This window comes from Trichechus manatus, unplaced genomic scaffold (assembly GCF_000243295.1).
Source record: "Trichechus manatus latirostris isolate Lorelei unplaced genomic scaffold, TriManLat1.0 scaffold00111, whole genome shotgun sequence".
Taxonomy (NCBI): domain Eukaryota; kingdom Metazoa; phylum Chordata; class Mammalia; order Sirenia; family Trichechidae; genus Trichechus; species Trichechus manatus.
The window spans coordinates 7,428,938-7,449,693 of NW_004444047.1; the positions used below are offsets into that span (position 1 = coordinate 7,428,938).

General features: G+C 47.4%; 1 protein-coding gene across 1 annotated transcript in view; it reads right to left on the reverse strand.

Annotated features, from left to right (window-relative positions):
* The window catches only part of EVC (EvC ciliary complex subunit 1), a 111,063-nt gene that overhangs the window by 72,741 nt on the left and 17,566 nt on the right, over window positions 1-20,756 (reverse strand). Inside the window, exons 4-7 of the mRNA XM_004383580.1 lie at window positions 10,874-10,957; window positions 8,480-8,712; window positions 4,821-4,905; window positions 1,669-1,767 (exon numbers count right to left, since the gene is read on the reverse strand). Of these exons, the coding sequence (XP_004383637.1) occupies window positions 1,669-1,767; window positions 4,821-4,905; window positions 8,480-8,712; window positions 10,874-10,957 (501 nt within the window). The remainder of the gene's footprint in view (window positions 1-1,668; window positions 1,768-4,820; window positions 4,906-8,479; window positions 8,713-10,873; window positions 10,958-20,756) is intronic.

Below are 20,756 nucleotides of genomic sequence, written 5' to 3' on the forward strand. Positions count from 1 at the left end.
TGGTGGTAATGAGGATGGTGGTAATGAGGATGGTGGTGGTAATGAGGATGGTGGTGGTAATGAGGATGGTGGTGGTAATGAGGATGGTGGTGGTAATGAGGATGGTGGTGGTAATGAGGATGGCTGTCATGGACTCATGGATAGCACCTCAACATCAAGAAAACAAAAATCCTCACAACTGGAGCAATAAGCAACGCATGATAAATGGAGAAAAGACTGAAGCTGTCAAGGATTTCATTTTACTTGGATCCACAATCAACACCCATGGAAGCAGCAGTCAAGAAATCAAATGACATATTGCATTGGGCAAATGTGCTGCAAAAGACTTCTTTAAAGTGTTAAAAAGCAAAGATGTCACTTTGAGGACTAAGGTGCACCTGACCCAAGCCATAGTATTTTCAATCGTCTCATATGCATGCGAAAGCTGGACAACAAACAGGAATACTGAAGAAGAATTGATGCCTTTGAATTGTGGCGTTGGAGAAGAATATTGAATATACCACGGACTGCCGAAAGAACAAACAAATCTATCTTGGAAGAAGTACAACCAGAATGCTCCTTAGAAGTGAGGATGGCAAGACTTTGTCTCATCTACTTTGGACATGTTATCAGGAGGGACCAGTCCCTGGAGAAGGACATCATGCTTGGTAAAGTGAGGGTGATCAAAAAAGAGGAAGACCCTCAACGAGATGGACTGACACAGTGGCTGCAACAATGGACTCAGACAAAAAGATTGTGAGGATGGCGCAGGACCGGACGGGGTCGTTACGAGTTGGAACCAACTCGACGGCACCTAACAACAACATTATGTACTCAGGGTCTAACTCTTACTCTTCTAGTAATAGTTCACGCGTTTTCTTTTATCCTTTATACCACTCATTTCACACAGGAAGAAACTAGGATTCTGAGAGTTGTTAGGAGATGGAACCAGGATACCAACCTCTACCATTCTGACTTCAAGCCCCGACTCTTTTTGCTATTGCAAATGAAACAGTGTAAACTTTGTATAAGAAACTGTAAAGAATAAGATACAAAGTAGTATAAACAGTGACAACCTACAAACTATGTATTTAAGAATACCCCAAATTTGGGCAGAAAAATCCGTAACAGTGGCTGTCTTTGAGTAGTGGACATGGCCAATATTCTTCTCTTTCTTCTGCTTTCAACGTTTTCCAAATTTTAATGATACACTCTGTTATTCTTTATTATTGATATGCATACTTTATATATCATTGTTGTTGTTAGGTGCTGTCAAGTTGGTTCCGACTCATAGCAACCTTATGCACCACAGAACGAAACACTGGCCAGTCCTGTGCCATGCTCACAATCCCTGTTATGCTTGAGCCCACTGTTGCAGCCACTGTGTCAATCCATCTCACTGAGGGTCTTCTCTTTTTCGCTGACCCTGTACTTTACCAAGCGTGATGTCCTTCTCCAGGGATTGATTCCTCCTGTCAACATGCATGTAAGACACAGTCTCGCCATCTTTCCTTCTAAAAAGCATTCTGGTTGCACTTCTTCCAAGACATTAAATATCATCATACAGTGTTAAAAGTGTATATGGTAATACACTAATTTTATACATGAAAGCAAAATCTTTCATGCCATAAGTTTTAGATACTGTAATAAACTAAGTTATCTGGAAATATAAGTTAAAGACTGACTTACATTTTCTTGTTTTGAAAGAATCTTCTGGTATAATTCATCATCAGACTTCTTTTTGGGGAGAAGGTCGAGAAGGCACATTTTAAAAATCTGAATAAACATCTATTGCCAAAAAAGAAAAAGTGAGAAAGGTTTTAACAATCCTTTTGCAAATGGGATCTAACTTTCCCTTTATCTGTCTGTCCCTCCTTTCCACGCTCTCTCTCTGTATCTATCATCTATGTATTTACCTACCTGCCTACCTGCTACCTGCCTACCTGCCTACGTACCTACCTACCTACGCACAAACTTTCTCCTATAGGAAAAGAGCTCAGATTATAAATCACGCCACACAGTGGCCCATCATGGATTGCATTTTCATGAAGTTTCTAAAGAATGCTTTAGTTCCTCTTCATTCATCCATTCAACAATAATTATAAGATGCCTTCTCTGTGGAAGGTCCCTGGTTGGTGCAAATGGTTTGCACTGGACCCAATGGGCCTCCGGGGGTGCAGAGACACCCTCTAGTTTGGGAGTGATTGTGGTTTCACAGACTGGCGCTGTTCACGAGGTCGGTCCTGCTCCCATGGAGGCCAGATTTCTTTTGGCTGCGTCCCCAGTTTGAAAGTCTTAATTCTCCAGTTGACAACGAGGTTGCCCCAGGGGCACATCCGTCTGCCCATGTCTCTGTTTCTCTGTCCCTCTCCATCTCTCTCTCCTCCCACCAGGCTCTCACTCCTCCTGCTGTACGTCTCACCTCTCATTCAGTATTTCAGAGGACGTGTCTCAGGGAGAAATGATTCCCCACTTGCCCTCCTTCATCACGATGTCTGGCTACACTCACCAGGAACTCTGTTCCTACAGTGAGACCCCTCCCTGTGACACTGTAGCTCAGATCCAGCATTGATTTGATCAAGGGCTGTGTGTCTCTGGCAGGGACTGGCCTTGTTTTTCTAAAGTCCAATGGCCCTGATTTCTCATTATTCAAGCACTGAGTACCCGAATTAGTATCTGCTTCAATAAGGCACTAAATTTCTTATCTTGGCCCCACACTTACAGCTCTACAACCTTGGACCAGATCCCCCTCTCTGTGCCTCAGTTTCCTCTTCTGTGAACTGCAGAGAATAACTGCACCCACCTTGCTGGGTCATGGTGAGGTTTAAATACAATCATCTGTATAACACCCCCAAGGGCCTAGCACATTGGAAGCACTCATAAAAGTTGGTACTCATTAGTATTCTTATCACCATGGTAGGCTGAATGGTGACTCCCCAAAAGATACGTCCAAATTCTAACCCCTAGTACCTATGAATGTGACTGTCTTAGTTACTTAGGGCTGCCATAACACAAATACCACAAGAGGGTGGCTTTAAAGAACAGAAATTTATCTTCTCACAGTTCTGTAGGCTAAAAGTCCAAATCAGGGTATCACTCATGTCAATTCCTTTCTTTCTCATGGCCCTGGGTGTTCCTTGGTTCCTGGGCTTGAAGACAATCCTCACATGGTGTCTGTCTTCCCCCCGTGTGTATGTGTGTGTGTGTGTGTGTGTGTGTGTGTGTGTGTGTGTGTGTCTAATCTACTCTTTTTAGAACTCAAAAGTGATTAGGTTTAGAACCCACCCTACTTGGGTATGATCTAATTAACATAACAAAGAAAACCCTATTTCCAAACAGGATCATATCCACAGGTTTAGGGGTTAGCATTCCAACACAATTTTGGGAAGGACACGATGTAATCCATAAGAGTGATTTATTTGGAAATACAGTCTTTAAGGATAGATGTAATTAAGGATTTCAAGATGAGATCATCCTGGATTTAGGTTGGATCCTAAATCCAGTGCCTGGTGTCTTTATAAGGTAAACAAGAGAGAGAGACTTGAGATAGAGCTACAGAGAGAAGAACGTCATGTAAAGACAGAGGCAGAGATTGGAGTGATGAGGCCACAAGCCAAGGAACACTAAGGATTGCCAACAGCCACTAGAAGTGGCAAAGAAGGATTCTCCTCTAGAGAACTTCAGAGGGAGTGTGGCCCTGTCGAAACCTTGATTTCAGACTTTTGGCCTCCAGAACTGAGAGAGGATATAGTTCTGTTGTTTTTAATGTACTAGTTTGTGATAATTTATTATGGCACCCCTAGGAAATTCATATAATCATTATTATCGTTCATTTAAAAATATCATTCTCTTTGAAATTTCTTTTATCTCGTCTCCACCATGTACTCCAGGCAGGCACCCATCCATCTGTCTTCTTAACCCCTATGACTCTGGTTAGAGTAACCAAAAAAAAAAAAAAAAACCCACTGCTGTCAAGTCAATTCTAACTCACAGTGACCCTACAGGACAGAGTAGAACTGCCCCATAGGGTTTCCAGGGAGCAGCTGGTGGCTTTGAACTGCTGACCTTTGGGTTAGCAGCCAAACTATTAACCACTGTGCCTAAGGGCTGTGGTATACTAAGGAGAGAAAAGAGTAATCCTCCTAATATTAGCCATATAAAATCAACCATGGCCAAAGACTAGAGGTTGGCCTGTGTGCTGAAAAATTACTTTACCCAAATAGTTTGGGTTTTGTTGCAGGCTCCTGGGAGGCTGGGAGGTAACTTTTTGAATTTCCTAGTGATTGGAGTGTCTTTGTTATTCATGCAGGGATCCAGACCACCTAAGAGTCTGAGATAACCTGATGATTCAGGGTGGGAGCCAGCCATGCCGGAGGACCCACCATGTGGGAGAGCCCAACCTCAAGGGAGAGATGGGGGCTGGAAAATGCATTTAGTCACATGGTCAGTGATTCCAGAAATCACAACCACTTAATAAAACCTCAGTAAAAACTCAGGATACCGAAGCTCAGCTGAGCTTCCTGGTTGGTGATAGACATTAGTGCACTGGGAGAGTAGTGTATTCCTGGGAAATGAAAGCTCCTGGACCTTTTTCTATGTGTCTCCTCTTTGGTATCCTTTTTTGCGATAATAAAACTGTAATGATAATTATTTAAAAAAAAAAAAAGAAAGTAAGGGCTGTGCCCCCCTCAGCAGGCCCGGATCTCTCTTCCGTCCTGCTGTAATGTCTAACCCTGCTTTCCCTCTCCTGGCTCGAGGATCTCCAGGACTCAGCAGGAACAGAGAGCCTCATGGCCCAGCCTGCCCCCAGGACAGGGAGAGAAAACAATGTCTCCACCTACCATGTGCTTTTCCCGCCTCAGCAACGAGTCCAAATGCAGCAGGTCTTTTAAGTGAAGGTTGTAGACACACAAGTTAATGTCTACACTGAAAAATAAAAAGACAAACAGAGAATACTTGTAGAGCATTTGAAATGAGGGATGAGGATACAGAATATCAACACGTCCCTGCTCAGTGCAGGTCACAGCACTTCTGACTCCAGATGTTCAATTCTATAGTGTGCTGATACTCCCAATACGATATGAAGGGAATACATGATATGTGATATGATGATATGGGATGATAAACCCACCCAAGGTTTATAAGATGGAATCAAATGAGCTAAGAGACACCCACCAATGACCAGAGGGGAGAGTTAGTGTAAGAGACACAGCTGCCTGTGACATCAGAGACAAAACGTATGAAGAGAAGGAAGGTGAGAGGAATGAAAAATAGCATTTCTTCCTTCGAGATCTCATCTTTATCACCACACGTCCACTGCCCACCTGTCAGTTTGTCATACTGCGGTGGCTTGCGTGTTGTTGTGATGCTGGAAGCTATGCCACTGGTATTTCAAATACCAGCAGGGTCACCTATGGTGGACAAGTTTCAGCCGAGCTTTCAGACTAACACAGACTAGGAAGAAAGGCCTGGAGATCTACTTCCAAAAATTAGCCAATAAAAACATTATGGATCACAACAGAACACTGCCCAATATAGTGCTGGAAGATGAGCCCCTAGGTTGGAATGCACTGCATGGTGGCTGCAACAATGGGCTTGAGTATTGCAATGATCGCAGAGATGGCGCAGGACCAGGCAACCTGCCGTTCGGTTGTACATCGGGTCGACTTGGTGGCAACTAACAACAACAACAGCAATCATCACATGTAATCTTTCCTCGGTGCCCGATGTAAACCGCTCATTCCCATTTTACAGATGAGGAAACTGACTCAGGATATAGAAGACCAGAGAAATCAACGTAACAGATAAGCGGCAGAGTGTAATAAGGCTCTTTGGCCTTATTTCCCTCATAAAACCAAAAACCAAACCAGTTGCCCGCCATCAAGTTGATTCTGACTCATGGCGACCCCACGTGTGTCAGAGTACAACTGCGCTCCATAGGGTTTTCATGGCTGTGTCCTTTCAGAAGCAGATCACCAGGCCTTTCCTCTGAGGAGCCTCTTGGTGGGCTTGAAGCGTCAACTGTTCGGCTAGCAGCCAAGCACTTAACTGTTTGTGCCTCGCCCATCCAAAACCAAACCCATTGCCACTGAGTTGATTCCAACTCATAGTGATCCTATAGGACAGAGTAGAACTGCCCCATACAGTTTCCAAGGAGTGCCTGGTAGATTCGAACTGCCAACCTTTTGGTTAGCAGCCATAGCACTTAACCACTCCGCCACCAGAGTTTCCTTGTGCGCCCACAGGGACTCCTTATTTCCCTCATGTTATCCTTGCTGGTTGCTGTTGAACTGATTCTGATTCATGATGACCCCATGTGTTACAGAGTAGAACTACTCCATAGAGTTTTCTTGGCTGTAATTTTAACAGAAGCAAAGTGCCAGGCCTTTTCTTCCGTGGTACCGCAGGGTGGGCTCGAACTAGCAAATTCATTTTAAATGATGACATTTATACCCCAATGGTTACAAGTCATCCAAATCCACATGATGACAACAGCCTGTCCAAGCCAGTGCTGTCCAACCCAAGAAGGCTTCTGTTCAATAAAGTCCCTTTTCCCTGGGCCACCCTTCAGGGTCAACACCAAGCTCCAGGATCCGAGCCCGTTCTTTCCACAGCCCGGGGCCGTGGCCGTGCCCTGGCTCACCCCATCCAAGGCCCCCTGCAGTCTCCGAACTTTAGGGTAAAAAGAGGCCTGGGGGCCAATGGACAAACCTGCCAGGACTGACCTTCTTGAGCACCAACCACATGCCGAGCCTTGCTCTGGGCTGTAGAGTCTGGGGGTCTAGACAGCTGACTTTGGGATAAGCTGGCTGGGTCACAACCGGCTCTAACACTCACGTGCTGTGTGACCTTGGGAAAGTACCTTAGCCTCTCTGTGTCTTACTTGATTCTTTGTAAAACGGGGGAAATAATAGTACCTACCTCACAGGTTTGTTTGGAGCCCTGGTGGCAAGTGGTTAAGAGCTCGGCTGCTAACCAAAAGGTCAGCAGTTTGAATCCACCAGCTGCTCCTTGGAAACCCTATGGGGCAGTTCTACTCTGTCCTATAGAGTCACTATGAGTCAGAATCGACTTGACGGCAACAAGTTTGGTTTGTTTTTCTTTCATAGGGTTGTTAAACCAGGTGCCGAGTTGACTCTGACTCATGGCGATCCCATGTATGTCAGAATACAGCTGTGCTCTACAGGGTTTTCAGTGACTAATTTTTTATTAGTCGATCACCAGGCCTTTCTTCCAAGGCACCGCTGGATGGACTCAAACCGTCGACTTTCGGTTAGCAGCCAAGTGCTTAACCATTTGTGCCATCCAGGGACTCCACAGGGTTGTTAGGAGGAATTAATAAACCAATTAATTAATAAGTATTTATTGATCATTGAACCTGATCGATTGCTTCCATGGGTAATAGGGACACGGCCACAAACATGGTGGAGCGAGTCCTTGCACTCATAAGGTAATCCATGGAAAGTGCTTAGCACTCTGCCCAGTACACCAAAAAAAATAACCGTTGCTGTCGAGTCGATTCTGACTGTCACTTAATCAGTGCTAGCTGCTGCTATGCAATGCACAGGTCACATCAGCGATAAAACAAGGAGGCCCCCGACATTCTTCTGTAGTCCTAATCTTGGCAAACCCCATACGTTGTTGTTGTTAGGTGCTGCCAAGTCGGTTCTGACTCATAGCAACCCTATGTACAACAGTACAAAACCCTGCCAACCTCCCAATCCTTGTTATGCTTGAGCCCATTGTTGCAGCCACTGTGTCAATCCATCTCCTTGAGGGTCTTCCTCTATTTCACTGACCCTCTACTTTACCAAGCGTGATGTCCTTCTCCAGTCTCGCTATCCTTGCTTCTAAAGAACATTCTGACTGTACTTCTTCTAGGACAGATTTGTTTGTTCTTCTGGCAGTCCACGGTATACTCAATATTCTTCACCAACACCATAATTCAAAGGCATCAATTCCTCTTCCGTCTTCCTTATTCATTGTCCAGCACTCACATGCATATGAGGCAATTGAAAATGCCATGGCTTGGGTCAGGCGCACCTTAGTCCTCAAAGTGACAACTTTGCTTTTTAACACTTTAAAGAGGTCTTTTGCAGCAGATTTGCCCAATGCAATGCATCTTTTGGTTTCTTGACTGCTGCTTCCATGGGTGTTGATTGCAGATCCAAGCAAAATGAAATCCTTGACAACTTCAACCTTTTCTCCATTTATCATGATGTTGCTTGTTGGTCCAGTTGTGAGGATTTTGTTTTCTTTATGTTGAGGTATAATCCATACTGAAGGCCGTGGTCTCTGATCTTCATCAGTAAGTGCTTCAAACCCCACATAGTGAGAGGCAAACGCATCAAGAGCCCGGCTCTGACACTAGGCTGCTGTGTGTCCTTGGTTGAGTCAGTCAACCTCTCTGGGCTTCCATTTCCCCATCTGACAATACTATGACCCACTGGCTGGCTCAGAGAGAGCCAGAGGCCCCACCTCCCCCCACCGCCTTCCTTACCTCTCACAGGTCAGCACCTCGGGGAAGGTGTGCACCCGGAGAAAGGTGCGGCTGAGGAACCTGTCATCGCTGGTGGCCGAGTGGATGCTGGACGAGGAGCTGCCGTCGTCCTTGCCGGCCTGGCTCAGGCTCCCCAGGCTGCTGGACGGCGAGGCCTCCACCGCCTGGTTCGGCAGAGCAGTCTGCTTTAGGTTTTCGTGCAAAGACGGGTTGGAGGAACCGTCGGCCAAAGGCTGGGGCAGAAGAGAAGCCACTGTTGGTTAATTTAATCCAGGAGGCCGCGTGAGGGTGTCTGGATTGGTTTTCATCTGACATCAGTGACGCCTGAGGGTGGTCCATGGGAAGGCCTGGTGGAGCAGACTGGTGATGGGTGGACGGACAGGATCCCGGCTACCCCCATACCCCAGGGACCCTGGTCACAGCTTGTCCTCGCACTTGCCCCGAGGGCAGCCCCTGTGCACTGGTGCTCCTACCCCTAAGCTATTGCCCTGGCTCTGTTCCCGGTGGCCCTCCTGCTGTCAGCTCTGCCCTCCTGCACCAGCTGCCCATCCCTCTGTGCTGCTGGTCCAGACCCTGGGCCTGCCCTGTCTGCTTCCATCCCTGCTGGCCACCTAGATCCCCTCCACCTACACTGACGTCACCCAGAGCCTTTGAAGTGGCTCCCACTGCCCTCAGGACTGACTCAAAGCTCCTTCACAAGGGACTCGAGCCCCCAGGCACTGCCACGTGACATGGGGCAAGAGCTAGTGCCTGGCACGGCTGGGGTCCCAGCAATGCGGCCTGCTGCCCCTAATGCACAGCCTGAGCAGCACTGAGCTGGCCGCCGGCCCCAGGCCCTTCTTGTCATCTCACCCTCCTGGCTTCCCAGGCCTGCTCCCCTGCCCGAAATGCCCTGCCCTCAGGGTTTGCTGGGCGGGAGCGTCCACCTGACACCGATCCTGGAGTCTCCCCTAATGACCGGGCCCACTCCACGCTGGTCCCGCAGGCCCCTGGTTGTTCCTGTGTCGCCGGCTCCCACGGGCTGCCTCACTGTGAGGGCTCCAGGGTGGGGATGAAGCTTCTTGAGCCTTAGCTAGTCTCCAGAGCCCACCACGGGGCCTCACGGCTGCTGCGCAGCATGTGGGGTGGGTGAACCCACGCCCCTAGCCTGGGAGTTTTGCCCCTTCATCCACCCATCAGATAGCTAAGTCAAGGAGGGGGTTCCCAGTGTGTGTTCCGGCGAACCACTCCATGAACTATAACCAGTTACTCCTCACAGCAAGGGTTCCGTGGAGAAACTGCATTGGGAAAGGCTGGGTTCACCAATATGACACAATTTCTTCAGTGCAGGAGTTCACAGACCCCTCAATGTGCTCTGGGTCTCTTCTGAGGCAAATAATGATTTAAAAAACCCTAACAAGGACCCAGTGCTTACAGTATTGCGCACAGGCTCTAAGGCCTTAGGTATCTCATCCCATTTAACTCTCACAACACCTGGGGAGGGAGGAGGCTCACTGTCCCCATTTCACAGGTGAAGAAACCGAGGCCTGAACGAAGTTAGGAAATGGCCGAGGCCACACAGCAAACGGCTGGGATGGGAATGAGGATCGAGACAGAGTGACTCTAAAGCCTGTTTCTTCAATGCCAGGAGTGTAGGCAGCATCTTTGTAAATTTACTTGAGCGGGAACCTCTTTTTCCACAGCTCATGGGCCGAGGCTCCTTGAGGCACTGTGGGATATACCGATCTCAGCGCAACTCCCAGCCACAGGTGTGAATTCCTGGCTGAAGGTGTGAGATCTGTAGCCAGGTGCCTGGGTTTGACTCAGGCTCTGCCACTTTTTGCTGTGTGGCCTTGGGCAGGTTATTAGCCTCTCTGGGCCTCAGTTTCCTTTTGTGTAAAGTGGAAACAGTGATATTATTTACTTAGCAGCATTATCGGAGGTTGGAATGCCTAAGGCATGACAAATACTTAGCACTCTGCCAGCCCCACAGGAAGTGTTCAACACATGTCAGCTGCCAGCGTTCCTGCAGCCCTGGGGTCTGTGAACGAGGGGTGACGGCAGTAATTTTGCCAGTATCAGTCCCTGTATTAGCGTTAAAGGAACAGGGCAGTGCTGGCATGTCCTTCTGTGTTGCTGCCCTACTGTGCTGTCCCTGGTGTGCCTGCAGACAACAGAAACTACAGTTTTTTCTTACCCTGATATAACAGGATGTACCCTGTTCCCTGACAATGCTGTCATAACATGGATTAACTAAAGTTTGGCTCCATTACAAGGCCTCAGATGATCCCTATTAAAATGCCATAAAATCCTCAAATAAGACCAGAACTTGTGCGTGTAACCCCCTACACCCACGTCAATCTCTAGTACATTACTGAAGAACTGCATTTCTAAAACTGAGCTCAGAACTCTCACCCGGAATTTCTGATTGATGGGATAGACGACTTTTGCCTTCAGTGCAAATGCTGTGATGTTGCTGTTGAAAGACGGCTCACATTCCTGGGAAGAAAGAGAACAAACGACACGGGAGGCTTTCTGTAAAATGAGGTGGAGCCAGCCAAGTACTGGCAAAGTGCCACATCCCATTGTAACAGTGGCCTCAGCAAGGGGCCACAAGAGGCACACTCAGGTCCAAGTAAGTGCTCACTTGCCAGAAGGACGGATGGATGGATGGATGAATGGTTGATTAAATGGGTGAATGGATGGATGGATGAATGGTTGACTGGATGGATGGATAGTGGATGGACGGTTGATTGAATGGATGCATGGGTGGTGGATGGATGGACGGGTGAGTGGATGGATGGATGGGCAGATGGTGGATAGACAGATGGGGAGATGCATGGATGGTAGAAAGATGGACAGTGGATAGATGGATGGGTGGAGGGCTGGCTGGCTGGCTGGCTGCATGGATGGATGGATGAATGGGTAGATGGTACCTGGATGGGTGTAGAGATAGGTGGGTGGATGGATGGTTGAATAGATGGATGGATGGATGGTGTATGGATGGGTAGACAGGTAGGTGGGTGGGTGGATGGATGGATGTATGCAGGTATGCATGGATAGATGGTTGATTGAAATGTGGATGGATGGGTAGATGGATGGGTGACGGCTGGATGAATGGACAGATGGATGGGTGGAAAGATGTTATCAAAAGAGATCGACACATTATTCATTTAATTCTAATTCTTCAGCTTTGGAAGAAATAAAGAGTTGAATAACATAAGAATAATTAATAAGAGTCTTTCTAAAAATTGTAAATCACCTTTTAGTGGCAAAAGCAAACCACAAAATAATTTTAGTATTGTCAGGGATATAAGCATGTACACTGACAGTACACACGCAAGACTTTGGATAAGGCCCTTCAACGAAATTAAGTGGTCGACCAAGTTTTGTTTTTTTTTTTTAATTGTTGTAAAAATATATATAACACACCATTTGCTAATTTAATATTTTTCACACGTACAATTAGGTGACATTAATTACATCAATCATGTTATGCAACCATCACCAGTATCTGTTGTGGGTGGGCAAAGCCTTTTAACTTCTCTGAGCCTCCGTCTTCCCAGACAGGGAACAGGTGTGGAATCCCCCCACCAAGGACCAGATAGGTAAAGCACAGAGCTGAGTTGCTTGAACAGAGGAGAAGCTAAGCAATGGTAGCTATGAATGGTAGTAGTAACAAGCTGCTCTCAAAGCCTGCTCAGGAATCACCTCCACCAAGAAGCCTTCCCTGACTGCAGCCAGATGGACATATACATAATCTGCTCTACATGCCCACATCATCTGTGCATCTGTCTCCTTTTAGGGTAGCCCTGCAGCACTTTGCAAAGGCAGCGCCGAAGAAATGCTCTTGAAATAGCCATTTTCAAGTGAATGAAGACTGGGAGGCTGGCCAGGTGCCTGGAACTCTGGACCATAAGAAATCTCTACTCAACAATTCCAAACAGGTTGACCTTTGAAAACTGCATCTAAGTTGACTTCCGTGCTTTTCACCTAAACCTTGACGAAAGAGCTCCATAAGAAACTATGGATTCCCAATTGCTAAGTTCACCTTGGAATAAGACACCCCATCATGGGGAATGCAGAGGATTTATTTCTCTTTCAATGTGGGGCATTTAAACAGCATCTGATGGAGCTGGCAACACGGCCTGTGCACATCCCAAGAGTTTCACCTTGATGCCCTTCTGAGCGAAGCAGTGAGGGAAGCTATGTGGCAAGGGCCTAATCATTTCAATCTATACTTTGTGACGTGCAAAACCAGACTTAGATGACAAGAATGGGGAAAGGCCAGAGCATGGTGACCTTCTGTCTTGGTCTCTTAGGGCTGCTATAACAAACTACCACAGACTGGGTGGCTCGGAAGAACAGAAATGTATTGTCTCACAGTTCTGGAGGCTGGGCATCCCAGATCAGGGTGTTGGCAGTGTTGATTCTTTCTGAGGCTCTGAGGGAGAATCTGTTCCATGTCTCTCTCCTAGCTTCTGGTGACAGCCTGCGATCCTTGGCATTCCTTGGCTTGTGAACGCATCACTCCAATCTCTGCTTCTATCCTCACATGCTGTCTTTCCTCTGTCTGCCTCTCTGTCTCTTCTCTTTTATAAAGGCACCACTCATATAGGATTAAGGAGCCTTGGCAGCACAATGGTTATGTGCTTGGCGGCTAACTGAAAGGTTGGTGGTTTGAACCCATCAGCTGCTCTGCAGGAGAAAAGACCTAGCGATCTGCTCCTGTAAAGATTACAGCCTAGGAAACCCCATGGGGGCAGTTCTACTATGTCCTATAGGTTCGCTATCGACTGGATGGCACACAACAACATATAGGATTAGGACCCAACCTACTCCAGTATGACCTCATGTGAACTGATAACATCTTCAAAGACCCTATTTCCAAACAAGGTCATGTTCACAGGTCCTGGGGGTTAGGACTTCAACACATCGTTTATAATTATTCAATTCACAATACCTGCTTATGCTTCCAAGAACCTGCCAGAGGAGCTCCTATCTCCGTTTATCAGATTAAGAAAATAACACTCAGAGAGGTTAAGCCACTTGTCCAAGGCCACACAGCTAGTAAGTGCCGGATCAGGATTTGAGCTGAGATTCCCTGGTTCCAAATTCCAGGCTTTTTAGCCGACACCATGTTGTCTCCTTCAACATGACACAAATAGGAACAAGAGTAAGAGCCACGAAGGCGAGAGGAAGTGTAAGCTCAGGATGCAGGGCCCGGCAGTAAGAGAGCTGCTGGGCTTGGCTTCCCCATGCCCCAGGACCACGGGCCAGTCACTGTCACTCCCACACCCAATCAACCACCTCATCCATTTCACCTCCTAAATACTTCCCCGATCCAGAGCCCTGGTCTAAGCCTTCACCACTTTTACCCTGAATAGCTGCAATAGCCTCCAGCAGGCTCCCCATCCTTGAATTAGGGGCCTATTGTGTGCTGCTGCAAGTGGTTTGCAATCACCTCCTAACCTAAAGGTTGGTGGTTTGAACTTACCCAGCAGCACCACAGAAGGAAGGCCTGGCGATCTGCTTCTGTAAAGATCACAGCCAAGAAAACCCTGTGGAGCAGTTCTACTCTGTAACACATGGGGGCGCCACACGCTGGAACTGACTCGGCAGCAACGAGTTTCTTGGTTTACTGCGTGCTAGGTGTTTTACGTACATTTGCTCATTTGATTATCACAGAAAAGCAGCTTAATGAGGTACGTATTATTATCATACCCATTTACAGAGGGATAAAACAAGGCTTAGAGTTGCTGTTGCCGGTGTTGTTAGCCGCCCTTAGGCCAACCCCAACTTATGGAACCCCAGGCATAAGAAAAGGAAAAGCTGCCTGGTCCCGTGACATCCTCATGATTGACTGCGGACTGGACGGTTGTGATCCACTGGGTTTTCATCGGCTGATTTTCAGAAGTAGACCACCAGATTTTTCTTCCTAGTCTGAGTCCAGAAGCTCTGCTGAAACCTGTTCAGCATCATAGCAACACCCAAGCCTCCACTGACAGATTAGTGGTGGCTGCGCATGAGTTGCATGGGCTGGGAATCGAACCCCGGTCTCCTGCATGGAAGGCGATGATTCTACCACTGAACCACACCTTCTAACTCATTCTCCCCCTACCAACAGGATGATTTTTTAAATACGCAATTCCCATCACTGCCTGGTTTGAAATCCTTCCTGGGGTTCCTTTTCTCTGAGGGTCCAGAGCAGGGCCTGTTCCCAACCGCCACCCCTAGCAGCCTGTCCCACTCTGCCTGAGCTTGTTTGGCAAAAGCAGAGAAGAACAGTATGATGAAAACGGCTGGCTCCGGGACCGGCTCCTCATTGGTGGAGCCAGGGCAGAATGAAAACAGGGCGCTTGTTAAAAACCATGAAGAATTTCAACACAGCAACAGCAGAGCCCAGCAACCAAGTGTGGGTCCCTCTGGGCATGAGTCCCACGTGAGCGCCCGGGCTGCACCCAGGGTCAGATCACCCAGTATGCAAGGTAAGCACGGGCTTACTTGTGCTTACTTACTAATCTGTAGTGACCAATTCCATGGGTTTCACCACAGGTTAGTAAGTAAGCACAAGTAAGCCCATACTTACCTTGCTCACTGGATCATCCGTCCCTGTCAGGGACTGTAAATGTGAAAAGAGGCTTTGATTCTGTAGGAAGGTGCTGTGAGGTTGAGAGAGAGACAGAGGCCAGCCCTACCTAGAAGTAGAATCTTTGATGTGGTGAAAACATGTGAAATTGCTCACTACAGATGATCTGGTAAGCAAGGTGAGCACTGTGCTTACTTTGCCTACTAGACAATCCACCCCAGGCTGCACCGCACGAAGTCGGCCACAGGTGGAGGCTCGTTTGCTCAAGAAGAAGGTGCAAAAGCAGAAAGAATAGTGTGCATTTTGAACTTCTAACAAAAGTGGGAAAAAGAAAGGACAGTGGGGAGAGTGAGAAGGGGTGGTCTTCTGCTCCCCAGGGGCTCATCTTCAAAAGGGGAGACGCAAAACAACAAGTGCACTGAACTGCAATTAATGTGAAAAGATGATTATAAGAAAAGGACCCACAAAAGCAGGACCTGGCATAGGGGAGGCCTGGGCACGCGCATTCAAAACACAGCTCCTAGCTGATGATGAGTCCGGGGGTGGCACAAACGGTTAAGCACTTGGCTACTAACCAAAAGGTTGGAGGTTCGAGTCCATCCAGAGATGCCTTGGAAGAAAGGCCTGGCAATCTGCTTCCAAAAGGTCACAGCCATCAAAAAACCAAAGGAACACAATTCTATTCTGCAACACGTGGGTCGCCATGAGTCAGAGTCTCCTCGACCGCTGACGGTAATCTTGCACTTGTGTGGAGACCCTCTGACTGCCGTCCCCTGGAGGTCAGGCACCGAGGGCGGTGATGGGTCTGCAGGAATGAAGGACGGGGAAGCGCTCGGCACAGAGTCAGGCGTGAACCAGCTTCTGCTACCTGAACAGCATCCTCTGCTTTCGTTTTGTTTTTTTAAAAGGCGCTTCTTACTCAGTTCGGATGTCCTCTACCCTCTAATCATCTCCCCGCCGAAGCAATACAATTATTCAGAAAATCGGCTGCAGCACACACTGACAATGTAAAACTCCTTCAGCTGGAGCAATGCCATTATTCAGAAAACTGGGTAGAGCACAATTGTAGGGAATGAAAAGCGGACAGAAAGGTGTTCTTTTCAGAGACTGCACAAATGCATCCGAAACGAGCCCATCCCCTCCTCCCAAGCAGAACAAACAACAGAGAGAACCGAGCGTGTGGGGTAGCATGCCTCAGAGCCTTCTGGAATTTTCTGTTTGTTTCTGGCTGAAGGGAGCTCTTGATCAAACCAGAGTCCATTCAAGGGGCAGCACGGACCATGAGTACCTCGATTTTCTGCACCTTAGAGGACAGTGGAAGTCTAGCTCACCTCACCCTGCCCAAAACAGTACCATCCACATTGAACTGACAAACTCCGACTGCCAGGGGCGGATTAACCAGCAAGCACGGTATGCACCAGCTTACAGCAAGGAAGGAACGCACGGGCTTAATTGTGTTTCTTTACTAATCTGTAGTGCACATCTTTGATGTGGCGAAACCCAGGTGAAATTCTGCACTACAGATTAGTAAGTAAGCACAATTAAGCCCACAATTTGCTTACTGGGTGATCCGTCCCTGCAGACGGCCAAAGGCAGTGGCATTCTGGCAAAGCAGTCAGTGGAACAGGCAGATCTTTAACTGAACTCTGGGCAATGATTAGCTTGATAATGGACCTCTGCTAGGCGTAGCTAAATGGTTACTAGGTAAAACATTCCTAGGCGGAAAAATTGAGTTAGAGCCTTCCAGGGGGGTGGAAAGACTCGGCCTCCACTGCCAACTCTGAGCAACTGTTGTGTGGCAGGAATGTTCCCCGGGGCTAACTCGGTCCTGGGTGGCCCTGGGGCAGGGGATCATTGCTGTCATCGTCACAGTGAGAAACCTGATGTTTCCCGCCCAACATCACACAGCAAGCACACGGCACAGCTGGGACAGGATTCCAGGACTCCGGATCCCAAAGTCAGAGTCCTTTTCATCACATCCAAAGCTGCCCTAAGGAGCCCTGGGGGCACAATGGTTAACTGCCCAGCTGCTAACCAAAAGGTTGGCAGTTCGAACCCACCCAGCGGCTCCATGGGAGAAAGATCTAGCAATTTGCTCCCGTAAAGACTGCAGCCGAGAAAACCCTATGGGGCAGTTCTGCTCTGTCACATGGGGTCACTATGACTCAAAGGCATGTAACAACAACAAAGCTGCCCCAGGGGTGAGCAGGGGTTAACAGTATGGAGGGAGGGGAGCACAGAGGGGGAGAGAGAGAGATGGGGGTGTGTTATGGGTTGGCTTGTTGATGCCCTAGCCCCCCGCAGCTGTGACCATGACCTTGTTTGGAAATAGGGTCTTTGAAGTTGTTACCAGTTAAGTTCAGATGAGGTCATACTGGAGTGGGGTGGGCCCCAATCTTACATGACTGGTGTCCTTATAAAGGAGGAGAGACCCAGAGACAGAGGGGGACAGCCATGTAAAGACAGGTAGAGACCAAAGTGATGCAGCCCCGGGGAAAGCCTGGACCACCAGAAGCTGGAAAGAGGTCAGAGAGCATCCTCCCCTCAAGCCTCAGGGGGAGCGGCCCAGATGACACCTTGACCTCAGACTCCTGGCCTCCAGCACCACCAGCGGATACGTTTCCTGTGGTTTTAAGCCCCCCAGTTTGTGGTGCTTTGTTAGGACAGTGATACAGGTGGAAGGAAAGGAGAGAGAGAAACTGAGAGAGTGGAGGGACCATGCACCGACAGACTCACACGCACTGTTACACACACACACACACAGACTTCCAGAGCCGTACAGGTGAGACGTGCAAACGGAGAGAGATGGACAGAAGGATTTACTACCCACTGCCATCCAGTCGATTTGGACTCATAGTGACCCTATAGGACAGAGTAGAACTGCCCCCAAAGGGTTTCCTAGGCTGTAACCCTTATGGGAGCAGATCACCAGGTCTCTTCTCCTGCGGAACTTCTGGTGGGTTTGAACTGCTGATCTTTCGGTTAGCAGCTGGGTGCTTAACCATTGGGCCACCAGGGTTCCTTATTTCACACACACACATATACACACATATATATAAATGTATATGTATACATATATACACTTAAACTATTCTGCTTTCTGGAGTCCTCGTGGCGCAGTGGTTAAGCATTCAGCTGCTAACCAAAAGGTTAGGAGTTCAAATCCACCAGCCGCTCCTTAGAAACCCTATGGGGCAGTTCTACTTTGTTCTATAGGGTCACTACAAGTCGAATCGGCTCGGCGGTAACAAGTTTATTCTGCTTTCTTCGGTAATTTTTAACAAAAACAGAAAAAGTACAATTTGTAATTAATTTTTAAAACAATTATACTTTTATGAGTACTTCTGTGTAGTATATATTTTGCTTTATTCACTTATTTTTTATTGTGGTGATTGTATATATATATACATATATATATATGACAAAAAATTTGCCATTTTACCGTTTTTACATGTACGATTCAATGACGTCAATTACTTTGATCATGTTGTGCAGCCATCACTACCACCTGTTTGCAAATTTTCTGTCCTCTTTAACAGAAACTCAGTGACCCCCCAGCAATGACTCACCTCTTCCCCAACCTCCCACCTCTGGTGACCACTCTGGTCTCTATACATTTGCCTGTTCTAGATCTTTTATGTCAATGGGCTCATACAGTATTTGTCCTTTTGTGACTGGCTATTTCACTCAGCTTCATGTTTTCAAGGTTCACCCATGTTATTTTTTAACTTTGGGTAGTTGAGCCTGAAGTTCTGACGTCTGCAGTACTCTCTGGGAGACCAGGAAGTGATTAGAAACACCACAACTTTGGAAAAAACACCCTCTCTGTCTTAGTCATCCGGTGCTGCTCTAACAGAAACACCACAAGGGGACAGCTTTCAAAAACAGAAATTCATTCTCTCACAGTCTAGGAGGCTACAAGTCCAAATTCAGTGTGTCAGCTCCAGGGGAAGGTTTCTCTCTCTGTCGTCTCTGGAGGAAGGTCCTTGTCATCAGTCTTCCCTTGGTCTAGGAGCTTCTCAGCATAGGGACCCAGGGTCTGAATGATGCACTATTCTCCTGGCTCTTGTTTCTTGGTGGTACGAAGTCCCCATGTCTCTCTGCTCACTTCTTTTATATCTCAAAAGAGATTGGTTTAAGACACAACCTAATCTTATAGATTGAGTCCTGATCATTAACTTAACTGCCTCAAACCCTTCCTCATTAACACCATAGAAGGAGGATTTAAAACACAAGAAAATCACATCAGATGACAAAATGGTGGACAATCACACAATACTGGGAATCATGGACTAGCCAAGTTGACACACATTTTGGGGGGACACAATTCAATCCCTAATAGTCTCCACCCACGTAGCTTACATGAGGAGTGGTGCTCTAAGGGAACAGGCGCAGGGTTGGATGGAGTGAGGGTGCCAGAAAGTGGGGAGCAGAGAGAATCACAGCCTCCACCTTTTAACATCCCTGCCAGAGACCTAGCACTCCCACTCCTAGATATTTCCTTGAGAAATGAAAATGAAAACAGACTTGCAGATAAAGGTCCATAGAAGCCTTGTTCAAAAAAGCCAAATGCTGGGAACAACCTGGTCCATCACTCAAATGTCCACCAGCTGGCGAATGGATAAGTGAACCGTGGAATATCCACTCTGTGGAATACAGTTGTCGGTGTTGTTAGCTGCTGTCAAGTCAGGCCCTGACTCATGGTGCCCCTGTGCACTACAGAACGAAATACTGCCCGGTTCTGTGCCAACCCCATGATCGAGTGCAGATCAGACTCTTCTGATCCATAGGGTTTTCACTGGCTGATTTTCAGAAGTAGACCACCAGGCCTTTCCTCCTAGTCCATCTTAGTCTGGCAGCTCCACTGAAACCTGTTCAGCATCTCAGCAACACACAAGCCTTCACTGACACGTGTGTGGTGGCTGTGCATGAGGTGCACTGGCCAGGAAACTGAACCCAGGTCTCCCTTGTGGAAGGAGAGAATTCCACCACGGAACCACCACCGAATCCATTCAAAGACTGCTACTGAGCAATAAAAGGGGACGAACTACCGATACAACAGGATGGAGAAATCCCAAAATCACTGTGCTGAGGGAGTGCAGACACAAAAACAACACACAATTCCACTTCTATAAAGTTCTAGAACAAGTAAAACGAATCTCTGATGATGGAACGCCCAGCAGTGGTTACCTCTGTAAGGATGGAATTCACCAGAAGGAGCACTGGGGTGCTTTCTGGGATGACAGACATGTTCTTGACTAGGGTATCAGTTACACGGACACGTACATTTGGCAAACTCATCAAACTATAAACTTAAAACCTGTGCATTTCATTGTATGTAAATTATACCGTAAAAAAGGCTACTGGAGAAGAGAATTTCAAATTCTCATGGAATCCGGATTTTCTGGAGCCATGGAGCTTGGATGAACCCTCGAAATTATTGCCCTAAAATAATCTTTAAACCTTAAACCAAAAATATCACCTGAAATCTTTTTTTTTTAATTGATGTAATTAAAGGAAGTTTACATTTCAAGTTAGTCTCCCATACAGAATTTTGTTTTTTTAACATAAACTGTTATGAGATCCCAACCGCTCACCCCATTCTGTGAGAGCACACTCCCCTCCTCTGTCCCTGATTCCCCATGAACATTCAACCAGCTCCTAACTCTCTCTGCCTTCCCCTCTCACCTCTGGACAGAAGCCGCCCCT